At 39.4% G+C, this 18,170-nt stretch overlaps 2 protein-coding genes across 4 annotated transcripts; both read right to left on the reverse strand.

The window, feature by feature from the left end:
* Window positions 1-3,243: 3,243 nt before the first annotated feature.
* LOC117596084 (high choriolytic enzyme 1-like) lies at window positions 3,244-5,552 on the reverse strand. 2 transcript variants are annotated; one of them, XM_053229472.1, is made up of 9 exons: window positions 5,496-5,552; window positions 5,229-5,330; window positions 4,879-4,924; window positions 4,564-4,719; window positions 4,225-4,342; window positions 3,959-4,137; window positions 3,782-3,863; window positions 3,508-3,632; window positions 3,244-3,358 (listed from the first exon to the last, which is right to left on the reverse strand). In XM_053229472.1, coding segments are annotated over exons 1-9 (852 nt in total). In that variant the 5' UTR covers window positions 5,538-5,552; the 3' UTR covers window positions 3,244-3,356. The 2 variants fall into 2 exon arrangements, with proteins under 2 accessions (XP_053085447.1, XP_053085448.1); XM_053229473.1 differs by having other exon boundaries at window positions 5,229-5,310; window positions 5,496-5,527.
* A 9,662-nt stretch (window positions 5,553-15,214) lies between these two features.
* Window positions 15,215-17,526, reverse strand: LOC113546710 (high choriolytic enzyme 1-like). Of its 2 annotated transcripts, none has more exons than XM_026946699.3 (9): window positions 17,470-17,526; window positions 17,203-17,304; window positions 16,853-16,898; window positions 16,538-16,693; window positions 16,196-16,313; window positions 15,930-16,108; window positions 15,753-15,834; window positions 15,479-15,603; window positions 15,215-15,329 (listed from the first exon to the last, which is right to left on the reverse strand). In XM_026946699.3, coding segments are annotated over exons 1-9 (852 nt in total). In that variant the 5' UTR covers window positions 17,512-17,526; the 3' UTR covers window positions 15,215-15,327. The 2 variants fall into 2 exon arrangements, with proteins under 2 accessions (XP_026802500.1, XP_053085458.1); XM_053229483.1 differs by having other exon boundaries at window positions 17,203-17,284; window positions 17,470-17,498.
* Window positions 17,527-18,170: the final 644 nt, after the last annotated feature.

Genomic DNA, 18,170 nt, shown 5'->3' on the forward strand with positions numbered 1-18,170 from the left:
TGCCCTTCCTGACGCAACCCTCTCTATTTATCCGGGATTGGGCCCGGCGCAGAAGTCACTGGACTGTGACCCCCATGGCTAGATTAATGATCAGAATTTGAGTAAGAAAATATATCTTCCTTAAGGCCTTGCTCACTCAGAATTCTGTAGTAGTACAGAAAGTGTCATTTATCATGCAAATGTAAAGATTGCAACACAGTCTGCTTTTGTCTTTAATACCTGTGCTAGGAATAATGGAATGGATACTGGATTCTGCTGTCTTTAAAATTATTTTGCTGGTTAATTAAAAGATTCCTTTGGTTTCTTTTGTAGAAAGCAACTTGCAACTGCTTGCCCATTTATTTATAAGCAAGCAGGGTTCCCATTACAGAAAGGTGTGACCAGAAATGGACCCACGGAGTCCAGGGACCCATCAGAGTCAGATCCTCTCCGGCACGCCCTCCAGAGTCATGGGAGGCCATAGGGCACCATGAGCAGTTGCTGCAAGAAATAGTGCAGCAGATGACTCGGCTCACCCACGCCTTATACATGACCCCGACCATGATGCCTCGACTGCTGTGCTTCCAACAGGGGAGCAAGTCAGTGGCTGATTATATGGTGGACTTCCACACCATGACCACCGTAATTGGCTGGAATTCTGAGACATTAATGGCAATTTTCCATCTTCCATTCATGGTAATTTTCCCTAACCAAGACTCACCTTAGAGGTTCTCTACTAACTGCCGTCCAGGTAGATAATTGCCTGAGGGGAAGGGAGCGGACCCAGGCCTTGAGTTGGAGGTGGCTAAGCATCAGTTTGTGGTCTGAACCAATCACAAGAACCTGGCCTATATCCAACAGGCCAAACGCCTCAACCCCAGCAAACAATATGGGCTTTGTTTTTTGGCAGGTTCGATTTTGTCCTGTCATATAGGCCAGGTTCAAAAAACAGCCTGAGCCTATTATCTTGGCCCTTCAATTGTGGCTCCACTCTGCTGAACTTTCGAAATGGCCGAGAGAGAAGCCTCATGGCAAGAGCCTGACCCGGGAGGTTGTAACCCTACAAATGTGGGGCATGAATACTTATGCAAGGCACTTTATAAGCAATGATTCACTATTTTCCCCAAAGTTTAGTGATCTTCAGCATTATCGCAGCTACTATTACTATTACTATCGCTTTTTCTCCATTCTGCATAGAAATACAAGCATTTCATCAAGCTTTTAATTTTCTGACCCCTAGAGGACATGTGCATATTCAGTGCAAGAATGAAGGACGACACTGGGGTGGACTGGGAACAATAATTAGCCCAGAATTTGCATTAAAGTACCCACCAAATCACCACCAGTATACAATGTGTGCTTGCAGTCTGCAATAAGTTTGTCATAGAGTGAAGACACTGAGATGAAGGGCCCGGCTAGTTAATTTTAAACTTGTTAACTGCAGTATCAAAGGACTGTCACCCCAGGACTAATATCACCAGCTAGTCATCTCTTGCCAGCCAACATTTAAGTACACGATTTTCTGAGAGACAAAAAAACTGAAACCTGTGGGATTTTAGAAAACAATAACCAGTTTTAAATAAAAGTTGTTTTATACAACAATTAGTTGCAGTCCACTAATTTGACTGGACAAGCGGATTTTGAAGAGTGCTGATATTTATTATAACTGCGCTAGGATATTTTACTGTTTGTATCATTCAGCTTGTCTGTATTCGCTTCATAACATTAACATTTTTGCAGTAGGTCCTTATGTTGAAACTGTTACTACACTTACTATCAGTGGGCTGTCAGTGAGTCTGCGCGTTGCATGAAAACACGCAATTGTGGCTTTTTGGGAACTATTTTCAATGACTAAGCAAAAATACGCAAAATATTTAGCCAAGTTGTATCTGAACTGTTAGTTACTTGATATTAATTTCTTGTTTATAGAACTGTTGTATAAACGCAATACCACAGTCGCAATCATTCTGTTGCACTGAATAACAGCATGGCTGTGATTATTTGCTCTCAGCACTCGGCCTGCAGCTGAATCACAGCCGTGCTGATATTCAGTCAACAGCACTCTGGCTTGTACGATATCACTAAAAGAACACTTAACAAAAAAGTCATTTGAATGTTAAAAATTGCTACCAGTTTAAATCTAGAGTTAAATTCCAAAAAGCGGCTATTAATAAACATTTACATTGGAATTCTAATGTGGGTTTGTGACAAGAAAAGTTACATGTACCCTTACGCTTCATTGGCTACGTTTACATGCACATCAAATTCCATTTAAGGTCTATATTTGGGTTGCAGCCAAATTCGAATACGATATTTATATGCGTACAGGCATCGGAATATTCCTGCATTCATGGTTGTTCTAAGTATGCCTGAGTTGCCATTCTTAAATACCTATCTTACAGCTAAGCATCTGTTAGCACCCACAATTCCTTGCTGACTGAGTATGCGCATAATTCTCCTTTTAGTGGATTTTCTGAATAAGGTGTTTACATGCAACAAATTTCCAGGCATATTTCGGGGTGGGAATTTGGGTAATCAGAATATTGTCTTAATCTGAATAGAGCAAGTGGATTGCAGCATTTAGTATTGAGTCATGTAAATGCTGCAATCCACTTGCTCTATTCAGATTAAGACAATATTCTGATTACGCAAATTCCCACCCCGAAATATGCCTGGAAATTTTCAAGTCAGAATAAGGAGATATTTTCCCATCCTCCCAAATTCTTTTCCCTGATGTGAGTGGCTACGTTTACATGCAGATCCATATTCCCATCGGAATTGGGCATATGGATCTGCATGTAAACGTAGCCACTCACATCAGGGAAAAGAATTTGGGAGGATGGGAAAATATCTCCTTATTCTGACTTGAAAGTGATAATGCCTTGCCATTTAGTTTACCAGATTAAAGTGGTGGTTACAGTTTTTATCTTATGTTAGCTAGCTTCAGCATATAGTTCATGTGCTCATGTTAAATATTAGGAAAGTACCTTCATAACCATTCCGAAGTAATTCCTCTTCACCACAGTGAAGTGGAATATGTTTTGTCATGACAACAAGGTCCAAAGTGTGTCATTTTCCTTACACCACAGTGATTTTACAATTTTTAATTGTTAACAATTTCAGAATGTTAGAGAAAATTAATGGTGTATTGCATTAATTCATTTGAAAACCCTGTTATGCAACAGGATACCACAAAACATAGTTATTCACTCTGATAACAATTGATAATTGACTACATAAACCAAATAACAACACAGTGTGACATAAAGTTGCTAATTTTATTGTTAGAGTCAAGCTGCTTGAAACATCTCTTATATCCTTATAGGCAAAGTCTTAAAGGGGCACCAGGAAGAAAGGCCTTTGCAGTGTTCATCAGTCTCTGAACAAAGAAAAAAGAATCTTTAGTGGGAAACCAGACATAATTTTTAGAACATACTATTCTACTCATGAGTCTGGTAGGACATGAAACATTCTACTACTTTTTATATTAAAATGAATAAAATGTGTAACCTGATGTCAAATACTCACAGCACTTGTAGAGTTTGTTGAGTCTGATAATGTCATTTTGGCTCATTTGTGTCGCCGTGCCGAAGGGCACGTTACTGTTGGGGATGGGGACCATGGTGGGCAGGCCATTCTTAGAGAAAGCAGTTCTGAAATAACGAATGACTAAATGAGTATTTTATCATTTTCCCACATCAAATCTGTAGATGTTTATACCCATGACACTGAGTTGATATTAATTCCCAAGTATAATATTATATATAAAAAGATGTGGAGTGTAGTTTGGTGGGGGACTGACTTTTCATACTGCATAACAGAGTTGTAGTCATAGGGAGTTCCCAGGTTCAGAGTATTGATCTTGTTGAAGTTGTACTTCATGTCTATAAATGAAACAAACCCAAACCAAAGGATTAAACAATTCAAATGAAAATTCAAATGATTAACTAGCTGACAATGGTTAGTCTTGGAATTATACCATCAATAATGTTCTCCCAGACAATACGGATGTAGTTGTCACGGTCACTGCGGGTCTGTTCATGGTTGAAACCCAGAGAATGGAGCAGCTCATGCTGGATTGTGCTGAGGTAGATGCAGCCAAAACGGGCCAGAGAAACCGTCTGACTGTAACCTTGTCTTCCAACTGGAGAGTAGCATCTGCCAGGTAAACAGTAAACAACAATTATACTCTCAGTTGATATTCACTTCTTGCTTTTGAAATATGGGTGCACTTATACAACATACCCATTAAGGGACTGAATGGTGATGTAATCCCTCTCATTGGTACGTTGTATGAAGCGGATGCAGGAGACGGAGGAGAAGGAGTTCAGACCACGCTGGATGGCCTGCAGTTCACTGGAAGCTAAAGGTGAAAAGATCAAATGTCAGTAAAAGTTAGACTGTATAATTTAGACTGTAGTCCCATTATTATTATTATTATTATTATTATTATTATTATTATTATTATTATTAAAATTTGCACACTATTACTATTATACTATCTACAAGCACTGATTATATCAGTTTGCAATATCAAAGCCTACATTATCAGCTACTTTATTATTTTGCACATTAATTACATACTGTATTGGTTGGCAATGAGGTAGGGAATATAGACATAGCCATCAGAGGATTTTGGCCACAGGCAAGCAGCAGAGGTACAGGGATCAGCATTCCTCTCACTGTTATCAGGAACAACAATGTCTCTTTCAATCAGCTTAGGCCCATCACCATTACGACCTAAAAAATGGGGGGCGGGGGGAGCAAATAACAAATATTCAAAGACATTTCATATCAGTTAGTCATTTGAATTATTTATAGATGTGTAATATGCATCACTATTTTAGTATTATAGTTAGTCTGTATAAAACTTTTTGGTGTTTATGTGTATGCACGTACTGATTGCTCTGTTAGCTCTTTCGATCAACTCCCCAACAGACAACTCCTTAGCAGCTGTGTAACACATCAATATATTTAATAATGATGCAGAAATTTATTAGTTTTTATTGCTTTGTTCTCTCATATATTTTTCTGCATAGTTGTAGTAAATGTTTGTACAACATATTTAGATTTTCCTTACCAGGACACATTAGAAGAAACATAGTACATGAAAAAAGAGACAAAATTGATTTGTTAATTTACAGTGATTGATAAAGAATGACCGAGTAATGTGCTCAGTGAATAATGGTAAGCTCACACTTTTGCCTCTTGAACTGTGGAAAATGCATATGTGTATGTGTGTATCTCACCTCCTCAGCTCTAACAGAGCAGATGAACAGCAGGGCCAGCAGGCCCACAGTCACCTTATACACAAACATGACAGCCAGTGTTCTGTAGGAAAAGCCAAAATCCTGTAACACCATTATTATACAAAATATAAGAAATGACTCTTTCAAAATCCAGCAGCACAGTTACCATCAGATATGAAACAAATGATCACACAGAAACAAGAAAGTCAAAGTTCTTCGCATAACTAACAAATGGATTAAACTAACTAGTCGTGTAGGTGCTCATACCTCACACTTCCAGAAAGAAGAAGCGATGTACAGTGCTACCATGAAAGAGGGGTTTTATAGCGTTTACTGTGTACACAACACAAAACACATGTGCAACACATGTAGAACAGGAGCTGCTGGATCATGAAAAACTTATCATTCAACTTGTTAACATACAGCAACAGTTTCTCAAGTTTAAATAAATGAAACGTTGCTGTATAGAAAGCAGGTGCAGATTTCCCACTGATCAGCATGGAGTGATAAATTACAGGAGACAAAAAGATTTTTAAAAATGTAATGTTCACGTAGACTGTTCACATAATCTTTCATTTTATTTTTGTTGTTTATAACTTTTTGGTGCTGTATTCATAGATGATGTATTGATTTGACTGAAAAGAATACACAAACAAGGAACACATGATTTAACTGAATATATACTGATTATTCTAAATGAATTACAAAAAATTACAATATATTGTTGATTCATCTGCAGTAACCTCAGTAATCATAGTCAGTATTGTGTTGGATCCAGAGCCTATCCCAGGAGGTGGAAGGGGGAAACACCTTGAGAAGATCTACCATGAAGAAGGGGATAATCTGCCCAAAATCCAGGCGTGCAAAGCTAGTAGAGACGTGTCCAAGAAGCCTTGGATAAGGGGATCGGTTCTGGATCTCCCACGACCCTAACAAGGATAAAGTGGCTACTGAAAGTCACTGAGTGTATGGCTGTGAGAGTTACTGTGAAAGAGAGTCATGGTTCATGGTTACTGGCACCAGTTGGGCTGGTTTGGGATCCTTGGATTTTCATGTGCAACAGTCTCTAAGTTTACACACAATGGTGCAAAAAACAAAAAACATCCAGTGAGTGGCAGTTCTGCATGAATGCTGCATGTTCTGCATGAATGATGAGAGAGGTCAGGGGAGAATGGTCAGACAGTGTTGACCTGACAGGACAGTTACAGTAACTCAAATAACCACTCTTTCCAACTGTGATGAGCAGAAAATGCTCCTTGAGACCATGAACAGGAATGTAAGGCTTCGGCAGACACAGTTAAAGAAAAGACCGTGCATCATTTTTCCAATCTTCAACTGTGCATTTTTGTTGCCTAGTATCTGCATGATTTTATTCATTGTGCTGCTGCCACATGATTAGCTCATTGGATAATTGCAGGAATGACCAGCTGAACAGGTCTTCCTAATAAAGTGGTTCTTGAGTGAATCTGTATATGTCAAAATATATAATGTCTAACCATACCATATGCATTTGGCAATTTCTTAATTTAGAATGAAAGGGCAATTAGCATATGAATTATACAGTAAAATTTTACATTTAATATTTGCATTTAAATGTAACAGTTATATAAATTTTTTACTTTTACTATTTGCATTTAACATTTTGATTTTTTTTTTTTTAATTTTCACTGAAACTTATTTTTATCAAAGTTTTTATTTTATTTTACATTAATCACTATCTAAATGTATCATAAAGGGCTCAAATGTTCAAAAACAGTCAGGCAGAAAACAGAACTAAGCTTTTTACATGTGATACCCCATAGTGATGCATATGTGAAACTTGTGTGTGAAACAATCTGTGTGTGTGTGTGTGTGTGTGTGTGCGTGCACTTGTTCTGTGTACTAAACCAGGGAACACTGCACCTGCATAACAAGGCTACATTTATTTAAACTTGAGAAAGTGCTGCTACATGTAAACTTGGATAATTATTCGTTTTTTTTTTTCATGAGTCAGCAGATTCTGTTCAACATGCTTCACTTACCCTTTTTGTTAAGTACACAGTAGAGTATATTAAAAACCCTTCTCTTCTTGACGCACTATACTTTGAATTTTTTAAAATTTGAGCTAAGAACACCTACACAGATCTCATGAGTTAACTGTGTTTTAACTTTGAAGTGAATTTTATATTGTTTGAAAGCTTTAAATTGCAGTTTCTCAAAAAACTGGACTCTTATCCAATTCAACAATACTGTAACTATCAACTGTTGCTTCTGTCTTGGAGAACTTGCTCCATATAATGCAATTTGTAATGCTGGATTTTGACTTTTCCTACAGAACGCTGGCTATTGTGTTTGTGTATAAGGTGACTGTGGACCTGCTGGCCCTGCTGTTCATCTGCTTTGTTAGAGCTGAGGAAGTGACACTATAGTACAATTATAGTACTATACTAACAAGATACTATGTACATACTATTCAATCAATCATCATCATTGTTGTTGTTGTTCTTTTGGCTGCTTCATTTAGGGGTTGCTACAGTGAATCATTGGCCCGAATGTTTGATTTGGCACAGGTTTTATGCTGGATGCCCTTCCAGACACAACCTTCCCATTTTATCAGGGCTTGAGACTGGCACTGAGAGTACACTCTCAGTGGCTCGGTTGGTTCACAGGCCCAGGCTGTGGCGGTGAGAGTACGGGATCCTTAGCTGCTAAACCACCAGGGACCATCAATCAATCAATCATTTATTCCTAGTAATTTAGAAAATTAAGTTTATTTCTGCTTTTCACGTATCACATTTCTTCTCACGTACCTTGGTATGTCCTAAATGTCTAAAGTCCTAAAATCAGTTGTACAGAATTTAATATGGTGATATATATTAAAAGCAATGACAGAATTAAAAACAATGCAATTACTGCATCACCATTACATAGCTGCTAAGCTGCTAAGAACACTTCTGCTGACTTTTTCTGTGGGAGAGCTGATAAGAAGAGCTAATGGTATGTTCATACACATAAAACCTCATTGTTATGGATTATAATAATAAAATATTTTGATGCATATTTATACATCTATAAATAATAAATAAGAGTAATTGCAGTGTTCTGTATTAAATTTAAGAATATTCGTACTGAAATGTCCTTGGTATATGAAAGGTCTTTGAGTAATTGTTAATTCTCCCATCCTCTTTTTTTTTTAGCTTGTAATGCTGATGAGCCTAAGCTGATTGAAAGAAACATTGTTATTCCTGATAATAGTGAGCGGAATGTTGATCCCTGTACCACTGCTACTTACATGTCGCCAAAACTCATTGAAGGCTATGTCTGTGTGCCCTATCAATACAGGGCAATCCTACTGCCAACCAATAAAGCATGTAATTGATTGAAATAATAAACTAGCTGATGATGTAGGTTTTGATATTGCGAACTGATATGATCTAAACCATCAGTGCTTATACTGTAGATAGTATAATAACAGTAATAAACCTTAAGTATGGTTAACATTTTGTTCTGCATCAAATTATGATAATCATACTGTGGCTACAGTCTAAAGGATCGATAACTTTTACTGACGTTTGAACTTTGCACCCAGTACAAAGCTTCCAGTCAGCTGTAGGTCATCCAGCATAGTCTGAACTCCTTCTCTTCTGTCTCCTGCAGCTGATTCATACCATGTACCAACAAGAGGGATACATCAGTGTTGAGTCCCTTGATGCACTTTATAATTACACATGCATTTTAAAAGCAATAGTTGAAAATCAACATTTCTCAGAGTGTTTCTTTTTATAACTGTTTACTTGGCAGATGCTACTCTTCAGTTGGAAGACAAGATTACTGTCAGACGGTTTCTCTGGTCTGTTATAGCTGTATCTACCTCAGCACAATCCAGCATGAGCTGCTCCATTCTCTGGGTTCAACCATGAACAGATCCACAGTGATCGTTACAACTACATCCATATTGTCTGGGAGAACATTATTGATGGTACAATTCCAAGACTAACCACTCTCAAACAAAAATGTGTTTAACCATTTTGTTTGGGTTTGCTTTATTTGTAGACATGAAGTACAACTTCAACCTGATCAATTCTCTGAACCAGGGAGCTTCCTGTGACTACAACTTCATTATGCAATACGATGTGAGTCCATCTCCAAAAAAACACTCCACTCCTTTTTACATATAATATTCTATCTGTGAATTAACATTGGCTCAGTGAGATTATTAAAATAATTCAAACTAATCATCAGAATTTGAGTCTTCTTCTTTCGGCTTTTCCCTTCAGGGGTCGCCACAGCGAATCATCACTCTCCACCTATCCCTATCTTCTGCATCCTCAACACTTGCACCCACTAGCTTCATATCCTCATTTATTACCTCCATATACCTCCTCTTTGGCCTTCCTCTTTGCCTCCTGCCTGGCAGCTCCATGTCCAACATTCTCCTACCAATATACTCACTCTCCCTCCTCTGAACATGTCCAAAACATCTTAATCTGGCCTCCCTAACTTTGTCCCCCAAACTTCCAACATGTACTCATTCCTAATCCTATCCAACCTTGTCACTCCCAGAGAGAACCTCAACATCTTCAGCTCTGCTACCTCTAGCTCTGACTCCTGTCTCTTCCTCAGTGCCACTGTCTCTAAACCATACAGCATGGCCGGTCTCACCACTGTCTTGTACACCTTCCCCTTGATTCTCGCTGATATTTTTCTATCACACAGAACTCCCGACACCTTCCTCCACCCATTCCAACCTGTCTGCACTCGCTTCTTTACCTCTTTCCCACACTCTCCATTACTCTGGACTGTTGACCCCAAGTACTTAAACTCCTGTACTTTCTTCACCTCTTCACCCTGTAATCTTACTGTTCCACTTCCCTCCATTTCACACATGTACTCAGTCTTACTACGACTGACTTTCATTCCTCTTCTCTCCAGCGCAAACCTCCACCTCTCCAGGTTTTCCTCCACCTGCTCCCTGCTCTCACTACAGATCACAATGTCATCCACAAACATCATTGTGTAAGGAGACTCCTGTCTGACCTCCTCTGACAACTGGTCCATCACCATAGCAAACAGGAAGGGGCTCAGAGCCGATCCCTGATGCAGTCCCACCTCCACTTTGAACTCCTCTGTCTGACCTACAGCACACCTGACCACTGTCCTGCTCCTCTCATACATGTCCTGCACCACTCTGACATACTTCTCTGCTATTCCTGACTTCCTCATACAGTACCACAGCTCTTCTCCAAGTCTACAAACACACAGTGCAACTCCCTCTGACCATCCCTATACTTCTCCATCAAAATTCTCAGAGCAAAAATTGCATCTGTTGTGCTCTTTCTGGGCATGAAGCCATACTGCTGCCCACAAATTTCCACTACCTTCCTTAACCTAGCTTCCACTACTCTTTCCCATAGCTTCATTGTATGGCTCATCAACTTTAGTTGCTGCAACTCTGCACGTCACCCTTGTTCTTAAAGATCGGCACTAATACACTACTTCTCCATTCCTCAGGCATCTTCTCACTCTCTAAAACCCTGTTAAACAAACTAGTTAAAAATTCCACTGTTGCCTCTCCTAGACACTTCCAGACCTCCACCGGGATGTCGTCAGGACCCACTGCCTTACCACTTTTCATCCTCTTCAAAGCCTTCCTGACTTCATCCTTTCTAGTCTTATCAACTTTCTGTTCCACAGAGGTCACCCCTTCTACTCTTTTTTCCCTCTCATTTTCCTCATTCATCAGCTCTTCAAAGTACTCCTTCCATCTCCTCTGTACACTCTCCTCACTTGTGAGCACGCTTCCATCTCTATCCTTAATAACTCTAACTTGCTGCACATCCTTCCCATCTCGATCCCTATGCCTAGCTAACCTGTATAAGTCCTTCTGTCCTTCTCTAGTGTCTAACCTAGTGTACAACTCACCAAATGCCTCCTGCTTGGCCTTGGACACCTCCCTCTTCACTCTGCGCTGTAGCTCCTTGTATTCCTGTCTATTATCTTCAGTCCTGTCCATGTCCCACTTCTTCTTGGCTAACGTCTTCCTCTGGATACTATCCTGAACTCCCTCATTCTACCACCAAGTCTCCTTATCTTCTTTTGTCCTTCCAGATGACACACCCAGCACCTTTCTTCCTGTCACCCTGATCACTTCTGCTGTAGTTTCCCAGTCATCTGGCAGCACTACCTGACCACCCAGAGCCTGCGTTAACTTCTGTCTAAAGTCCTCACAACATTCCTCCTTTTCCAGCTTCCACCGCTTGGTTTTCTTCTCTATCTCTATCTTTGACCTTTTCTTCTTACAGACCATCAAAGACATCCTACACACCACCATTCTATGCTGTCTGGCTACACTCTCTCCCACTCCAGAATCTCTCTTTCTCCTCTAACTCACAACCTACCTGTGGGGCATAACCACTAACAACATTCAACATCAACCCTTCAATCTCTAACTTCAGACTCATCACCCTGTCTGACACTCTCTTCACCTCCAGAACATTCCTCCCAAACTCCTCCTTCAAGACCACACCTACCCCATTTCTCTTACTATCCACACCATTATAAAACAGCTTGAATCCTGCTCCTATACTACGAGCCTTGCTACACTTCCACCTGGTCTCCTGTACACACAGTATATCCACTTTCCTTCTCTCCATCATATCAGCCAGCTCTCTACCTTTCTCTGTCATAGTACCAACATTCAGAGTTCCTATTCTCAGTCCTACACTCTTACCTTTCCTCTTCTCTCTCTGTCTATGCACTCTCCTCCCTCCTCTACTTCTTCGACCAACAGTAGCCCAATTCCCACCGGTGCCCTGTAGGTCACTGGCGCCGATGGCGGTCGTTGTTAACCCGGGCCTCGACCGATCCGGTATGGAATTCAGAGTACTGATGATTCGCATGTTTAAATTTGGCAATGTTTTACGCCGGATGCCCTTCCTGACGCAACCCTCTCTATTTATCCGGGATTGGGCCCGGCGCAGAAGTCACTGGACTGTGACCCCCATGGCTAGATTAATGATCAGAATTTGAGTAAGAAAATATATCTTCCTTAAGGCCTTGCTCACTCAGAATTCTGTAGTAGTACAGAAAGTGTCATTTATCATGCAAATGTAAAGATTGCAACACAGTCTGCTTTTGTCTTTAATACCTGTGCTAGGAATAATGGAATGGATACTGGATTCTGCTGTCTTTAAAATTATTTTGCTGGTTAATTAAAAGATTCCTTTGGTTTCTTTTGTAGAAAGCAACTTGCAACTGCTTGCCCATTTATTTATAAGCAAGCAGGGTTCCCATTACAGAAAGGTGTGACCAGAAATGGACCCACGGAGTCCAGGGACCCATCAGAGTCAGATCCTCTCCGGCACGCCCTCCAGAGTCATGGGCGGCCATAGGGCACCATGAGCAGTTGCTGCAAGAAATAGTGCAGCTGATGACTCGGCTCACCCAGGCCTTATACATGACCCCGACCATGATGCCTCGACTGTTGTGCTTCCGACAGGAGAGCAAGTCAGTGGCTGATTATATGGTGGACTTCCGCACCATGACCACCGTAATTGGCTGGAATTCTGAGACATTAATGGCAATTTTCCATCTTCCATTCATGGTAATTTTCCCTAACCAAGACTCACCTTAGAGGTTCTCTACTAACTGCCATCCAGGTAGATAATTGCCTGAGGGGAAGGGAGCGGACCCAGACCTTGAGTTGGAGGTAGCTAAGCATCAGTTTGTGGTCTGAACCAATCACAAGAACCTGGCCTATATCCAACAGGCCAAACGCCTCAACCCCAGCAAACAATATGGGCTTTGTTTTTTGGCAGGTTCGATTTTGTCCTGTCATATAGGCCAGGTTCAAAAAACAGCCTGAGCCTATTATCTTGGCCCTTCAATTGTGGCTCCACTCTGCTGAACTTTCGAAATGGCCGAGAGAGAAGCCTCATGGCAAGAGCCTGACCCGGGAGGTTGTAACCCTACAAATGTGGGGCATGAATACTTATGCAAGGCACTTTATAAGCAATGATTCACTATTTTCCCCAAAGTTTAGTGATCTTCAGCATTATCGCAGCTACTATTACTATTACTATCGCTTTTTCTCCATTCTGCATAGAAATACAAGCATTTCATCAAGCTTTTAATTTTCTGACCCCTAGAGGACATGTGCATATTCAGTGCAAGAATGAAGGACGACACTGGGGTGGACTGGGAACAATAATTAGCCCAGAATTTGCATTAAAGTACCCACCAAATCACCACCAGTATACAATGTGTGCTTGCAGTCTGCAATAAGTTTGTCATAGAGTGAAGACACTGAGATGAAGGGCCCGGCTAGTTAATTTTAAACTTGTTAACTGCAGTATCAAAGGACTGTCACCCCAGGACTAATATCACCAGCTAGTCATCTCTTGCCAGCCAACATTTAAGTACACGATTTTCTGAGAGACAAAAAAACTGAAACCTGTGGGATTTTAGAAAACAATAACCAGTTTTAAATAAAAGTTGTTTTATACAACAATTAGTTGCAGTCCACTAATTTGACTGGACAAGCGGATTTTGAAGAGTGCTGATATTTATTATAACTGCGCTAGGATATTTTACTGTTTGTATCATTCAGCTTGTCTGTATTCGCTTCATAACATTAACATTTTTGCAGTAGGTCCTTATGTTGAAACTGTTACTACACTTACTATCAGTGGGCTGTCAGTGAGTCTGCGCGTTGCATGAAAACACGCAATTGTGGCTTTTTGGGAACTATTTTCAATGACTAAGCAAAAATACGCAAAATATTTAGCCAAGTTGTATCTGAACTGTTAGTTACTTGATATTAATTTCTTGTTTATAGAACTGTTGTATAAACGCAATACCACAGTCGCAATCATTCTGTTGCACTGAATAACAGCATGGCTGTGATTATTTGCTCTCAGCACTCGGCCTGCAGCTGAATCACAGCCGTGCTGATATTCAGTCAACAGCACTCTGGCTTGTACGATATCACTAAAAGAACACTTAACAAAAAAGTCATTTGAATGTTAAAAATTGCTACCAGTTTAAATCTAGAGTTAAATTCCAAAAAGCGGCTATTAATAAACATTTACATTGGAATTCTAATGTGGGTTTGTGACAAGAAAAGTTACATGTACCCTTACGCTTCATTGGCTACGTTTACATGCACATCAAATTCCATTTAAGGTCTATATTTGGGTTGCAGCCAAATTCGAATACGATATGCGTACAGGCATCGGAATATTCCTGCATTCATGGTTGTTCTAAGTATGCCTGAGTTGCCATTCTTAAATACCTATCTTACAGCTAAGCATCTGTTAGCACCCACAATTCCTTGCTGACTGAGTATGCGCATAATTCTCCTTTTAGTGGATTTTCTGAATAAGGTGTTTACATGCAACAAATTTCCAGGCATATTTCGGGGTGGGAATTTGGGTAATCAGAATATTGTCTTAATCTGAATAGAGCAAGTGGATTGCAGCATTTACATGACTCAATACTAACTAGAATATTGCCCAATTCCGATGGGAATATGGATCTGCATGTAAACGTAGCCACTCACATCAGGGAAAAGAATTTGGGAGGATGGGAAAATATCTCCTTATTCTGACTTGAAAGTGATAATGCCTTGCCATTTAGTTTACCAGATTAAAGTGGTGGTTACAGTTTTTATCTTATGTTAGCTAGCTTCAGCATATAGTTCATGTGCTCATGTTAAATATTAGGAAAGTACCTTCATAACCATTCCGAAGTAATTCCTCTTCACCACAGCGAAGTGGAATATGTTTTGTCATGACAACAAGGTCCAAAGTGTGTCATTTTCCTTATACCACAGTGATTTTACAATTTTTAATTGTTAACAATTTCAGAATGTTAGAGAAAATTAATGGTGTATTGCATTAATTCATTTGAAAACCCTGTTATGCAACAGGATACCACAAAACATAGTTATTCACTCTGATAACAATTGATAATTGACTACATAAACCAAATAACAACACAGTGTGACATAAAGTTGCTAATTTTATTGTTAGAGTCAAGCTGCTTGAAACATCTCTTATATCCTTGTAGGCAAAGTCTTAAAGGGGCACCAGGAAGAAAGGCCTTTGCAGTGTTCATCAGTCTCTGAACAAAGAAAAAAGAATCTTTAGTGGGAAACCAGACATAATTTTTAGAACATACTATTCTACTCATGAGTCTGGTAGGACATGAAACATTCTACTACTTTTTATATTAAAATGAATAAAATGTGTAACCTGATGTCAAATACTCACAGCACTTGTAGAGTTTGTTGAGTCTGATAATGTCATTTTGGCTCATTTGTGTCGCCGTGCCGAAGGGCACGTTACTGTTGGGGATGGGGACCATGGTGGGCAGGCCATTCTTAGAGAAAGCAGTTCTGAAATAACGAATGACTAAATGAGTATTTTATCATTTTCCCACATCAAATCTGTAGATGTTTATACCCATGACACTGAGTTGATATTAATTCCCAAGTATAATATTATATATAAAAAGGTGTGGAGTGTAGTTTGGTGAGGGACTGACTTTTCATACTGCATAACAGAGTTGTAGTCATAGGGAGTTCCCAGGTTCAGAGTATTGATCTTGTTGAAGTTGTACTTCATGTCTATAAATGAAGCAAACCCAAACCAAAGGATTAAACAATTCAAATGAAAATTCAAATGATTAACTAGCTGACAATGGTTAGTCTTGGAATTATACCATCAATAATGTTCTCCCAGACAATACGGATGTAGTTGTCACGGTCACTGCGGGTCTGTTCATGGTTGAAACCCAGAGAATGGAGCAGCTCATGCTGGATTGTGCTGAGGTAGATGCAGCCAAAACGGGCCAGAGAAACCGTCTGACTGTAACCTTGTCTTCCAACTGGAGAGTAGCATCTGCCAGGTAAACAGTAAACAACAATTATACTCTCAGTTGATATTCACTTCTTGCTTTTGAAATATGGGTGCACTTATAAAACATACCCATTAAGGGACTGAATGGTGATGTAATCCCTCTCATTGGTACGTTGTATGAAGCGGATGCAGGAGACGGAGGAGAAGGAGTTCAGACCACGCTGGATGGCCTGCAGTTCACTGGAAGCTAAAGGTGAAAAGATCAAATGTCAGTAAAAGTTAGACTGTATAATTTAGACTGTAGTCCCATTATTATTATTATTATTATTATTATTATTATTATTATTATTATTATTATTAAAATTTGCACACTATTACTATTATACTATCTACAAGCACGGATTATATCAGTTTGCAATATCAAAGCCTACATTATCAGCTACTTTATTATTTTGCACATTAATTACATACTGTATTGGTTGGCAATGAGGTAGGGAATATAGACATAGCCATCAGAGGATTTTGGCCACAGGCAAGCAGCAGAGGTACAGGGATCAGCATTCCTCTCACTGTTATCAGGAACAACAATGTCTCTTTCAATCAGCTTAGGCCCATCACCATTACGACCTAAAAAATGGGGGGCGGGGGGAGCAAATAACAAATATTCAAAGACATTTCATATCAGTTAGACATTTGAATTATTTATAGATGTGTAATATGCATCACTATTTTAGTATTATAGTTAGTCTGTATAAAACTTTTTGGTGTTTATGTGTATGCACGTACTGATTGCTCTGTTAGCTCTTTCGATCAACTCCCCAACAGACAACTCCTTAGCAGCTGTGTAACACATCAATATATTTAATAATGATGCAGAAATTTATTAGTTTTTATTGCTTTTTTCTCTCATATATTTTTCTGCATAGTTGTAGTAAATGTTTGTACAACATATTTAGATTTTCCTTACCAGGACACATTAGAAGAAACATAGTACATGAAAAAAGAGACAAAATTGATTTGTTAATTTACAGTGATTGATAAAGAATGACCGAGTAATGTGCTCAGTGAATAATGGTAAGCTCACACTTTTGCCTCTTGAACTCTGGAAAATGCATATGTGTATGTGTGTATCTCACCTCCTCAGCTCTAACAGAGCAGATGAACAGCAGGGCCAGCAGGCCCACAGTCACCTTATACACAAACATGACAGCCAGTGTTCTGTAGGAAAAGCCAAAATCCTGTAACACCATTATTATACAAAATATAAGAAATGACTCTTTCAAAATCCAGCAGCACAGTTACCATCAGATATGAAACAAATGATCACACAGAAACAAGAAAGTCAAAGTTCTTCGCATAACTAACAAATGGATTAAACTAACTAGTCGTGTAGGTGCTCATACCTCACACTTCCAGAAAGAAGAAGCGATGTACAGTGCTACCATGAAAGAGGGGTTTTATAGCGTTTACTGTGTACACAACACAAAACACATGTGCAACACATGTAGAACAGGAGCTGCTGGATCATGAAAAACTTATCATTCAACTTGTTAACATACAGCAACAGTTTCTCAAGTTTAAATAAATGAAACGTTGCTGTATAGAAAGCAGGTGCAGATTTCCCACTGATCAGCATGGAGTGATAAATTACAGGGGACAAAAAGATTTTTAAAAATGTAATGTTCACGTAGACTGTTCACATAATCTTTCATTTTATTTTTGTTGTTTATAACTTTTTGGTGCTGTATTTATAGATGATGTATTGATTTGACTGAACAGAATACACAAACAAGGAACACATGATTTAACTGAATATATACTGATTATTCTAAATGAATTACAAAAAATTACAATATATTGTTGATTCATCTGCAGTAACCTCAGTAATCATAGTCAGTATTGTGTTGGATCCAGAGCCTATCCCAGGAGGTGGAAGGGGGAAACACCTTGAGAAGATCTACCATGAAGAAGGGGATAATCTGCCCAAAATCCAGGCGTGCAAAGCTAGTAGAGACGTGTCCAAGAAGACTTGGATAAGGGGATCGGTTCTGGATCTCCCACGACCCTAACAAGGATAAAGTGGTTACTGAAAGTGAGTGTATGG

Source organism: Pangasianodon hypophthalmus, chromosome 25 (genome assembly GCF_027358585.1).
Source record: "Pangasianodon hypophthalmus isolate fPanHyp1 chromosome 25, fPanHyp1.pri, whole genome shotgun sequence".
Taxonomy (NCBI): Eukaryota; Metazoa; Chordata; class Actinopteri; order Siluriformes; family Pangasiidae; genus Pangasianodon; species Pangasianodon hypophthalmus.

Coding starts and splice junctions, on each gene's coding strand:
- LOC113546710 (XM_026946699.3), bottom strand. CDS start 17,511: ATGGTAGCACTGTACATCGCTTCTTCTTTCTGGAAGTGTGAG. Junction 16,314..16,537: donor CCTCATTGCCAACCAATACA/GTATGTAATTAA, acceptor TTTCACCTTTAG/CTTCCAGTGAACTGCAGGCC. Junction 16,109..16,195: donor ACCATTCAGTCCCTTAATGG/GTATGTTTTATA, acceptor TTTACCTGGCAG/ATGCTACTCTCCAGTTGGAA.
- LOC117596084 (XM_053229472.1), bottom strand. CDS start 5,537: ATGGTAGCACTGTACATCGCTTCTTCTTTCTGGAAGTGTGAG. Junction 5,331..5,495: donor CTTCTTTCTGGAAGTGTGAG/GTATGAGCACCT, acceptor ATGGTGTTACAG/GATTTTGGCTTTTCCTACAG. Junction 4,343..4,563: donor CCTCATTGCCAACCAATACA/GTATGTAATTAA, acceptor TTTCACCTTTAG/CTTCCAGTGAACTGCAGGCC.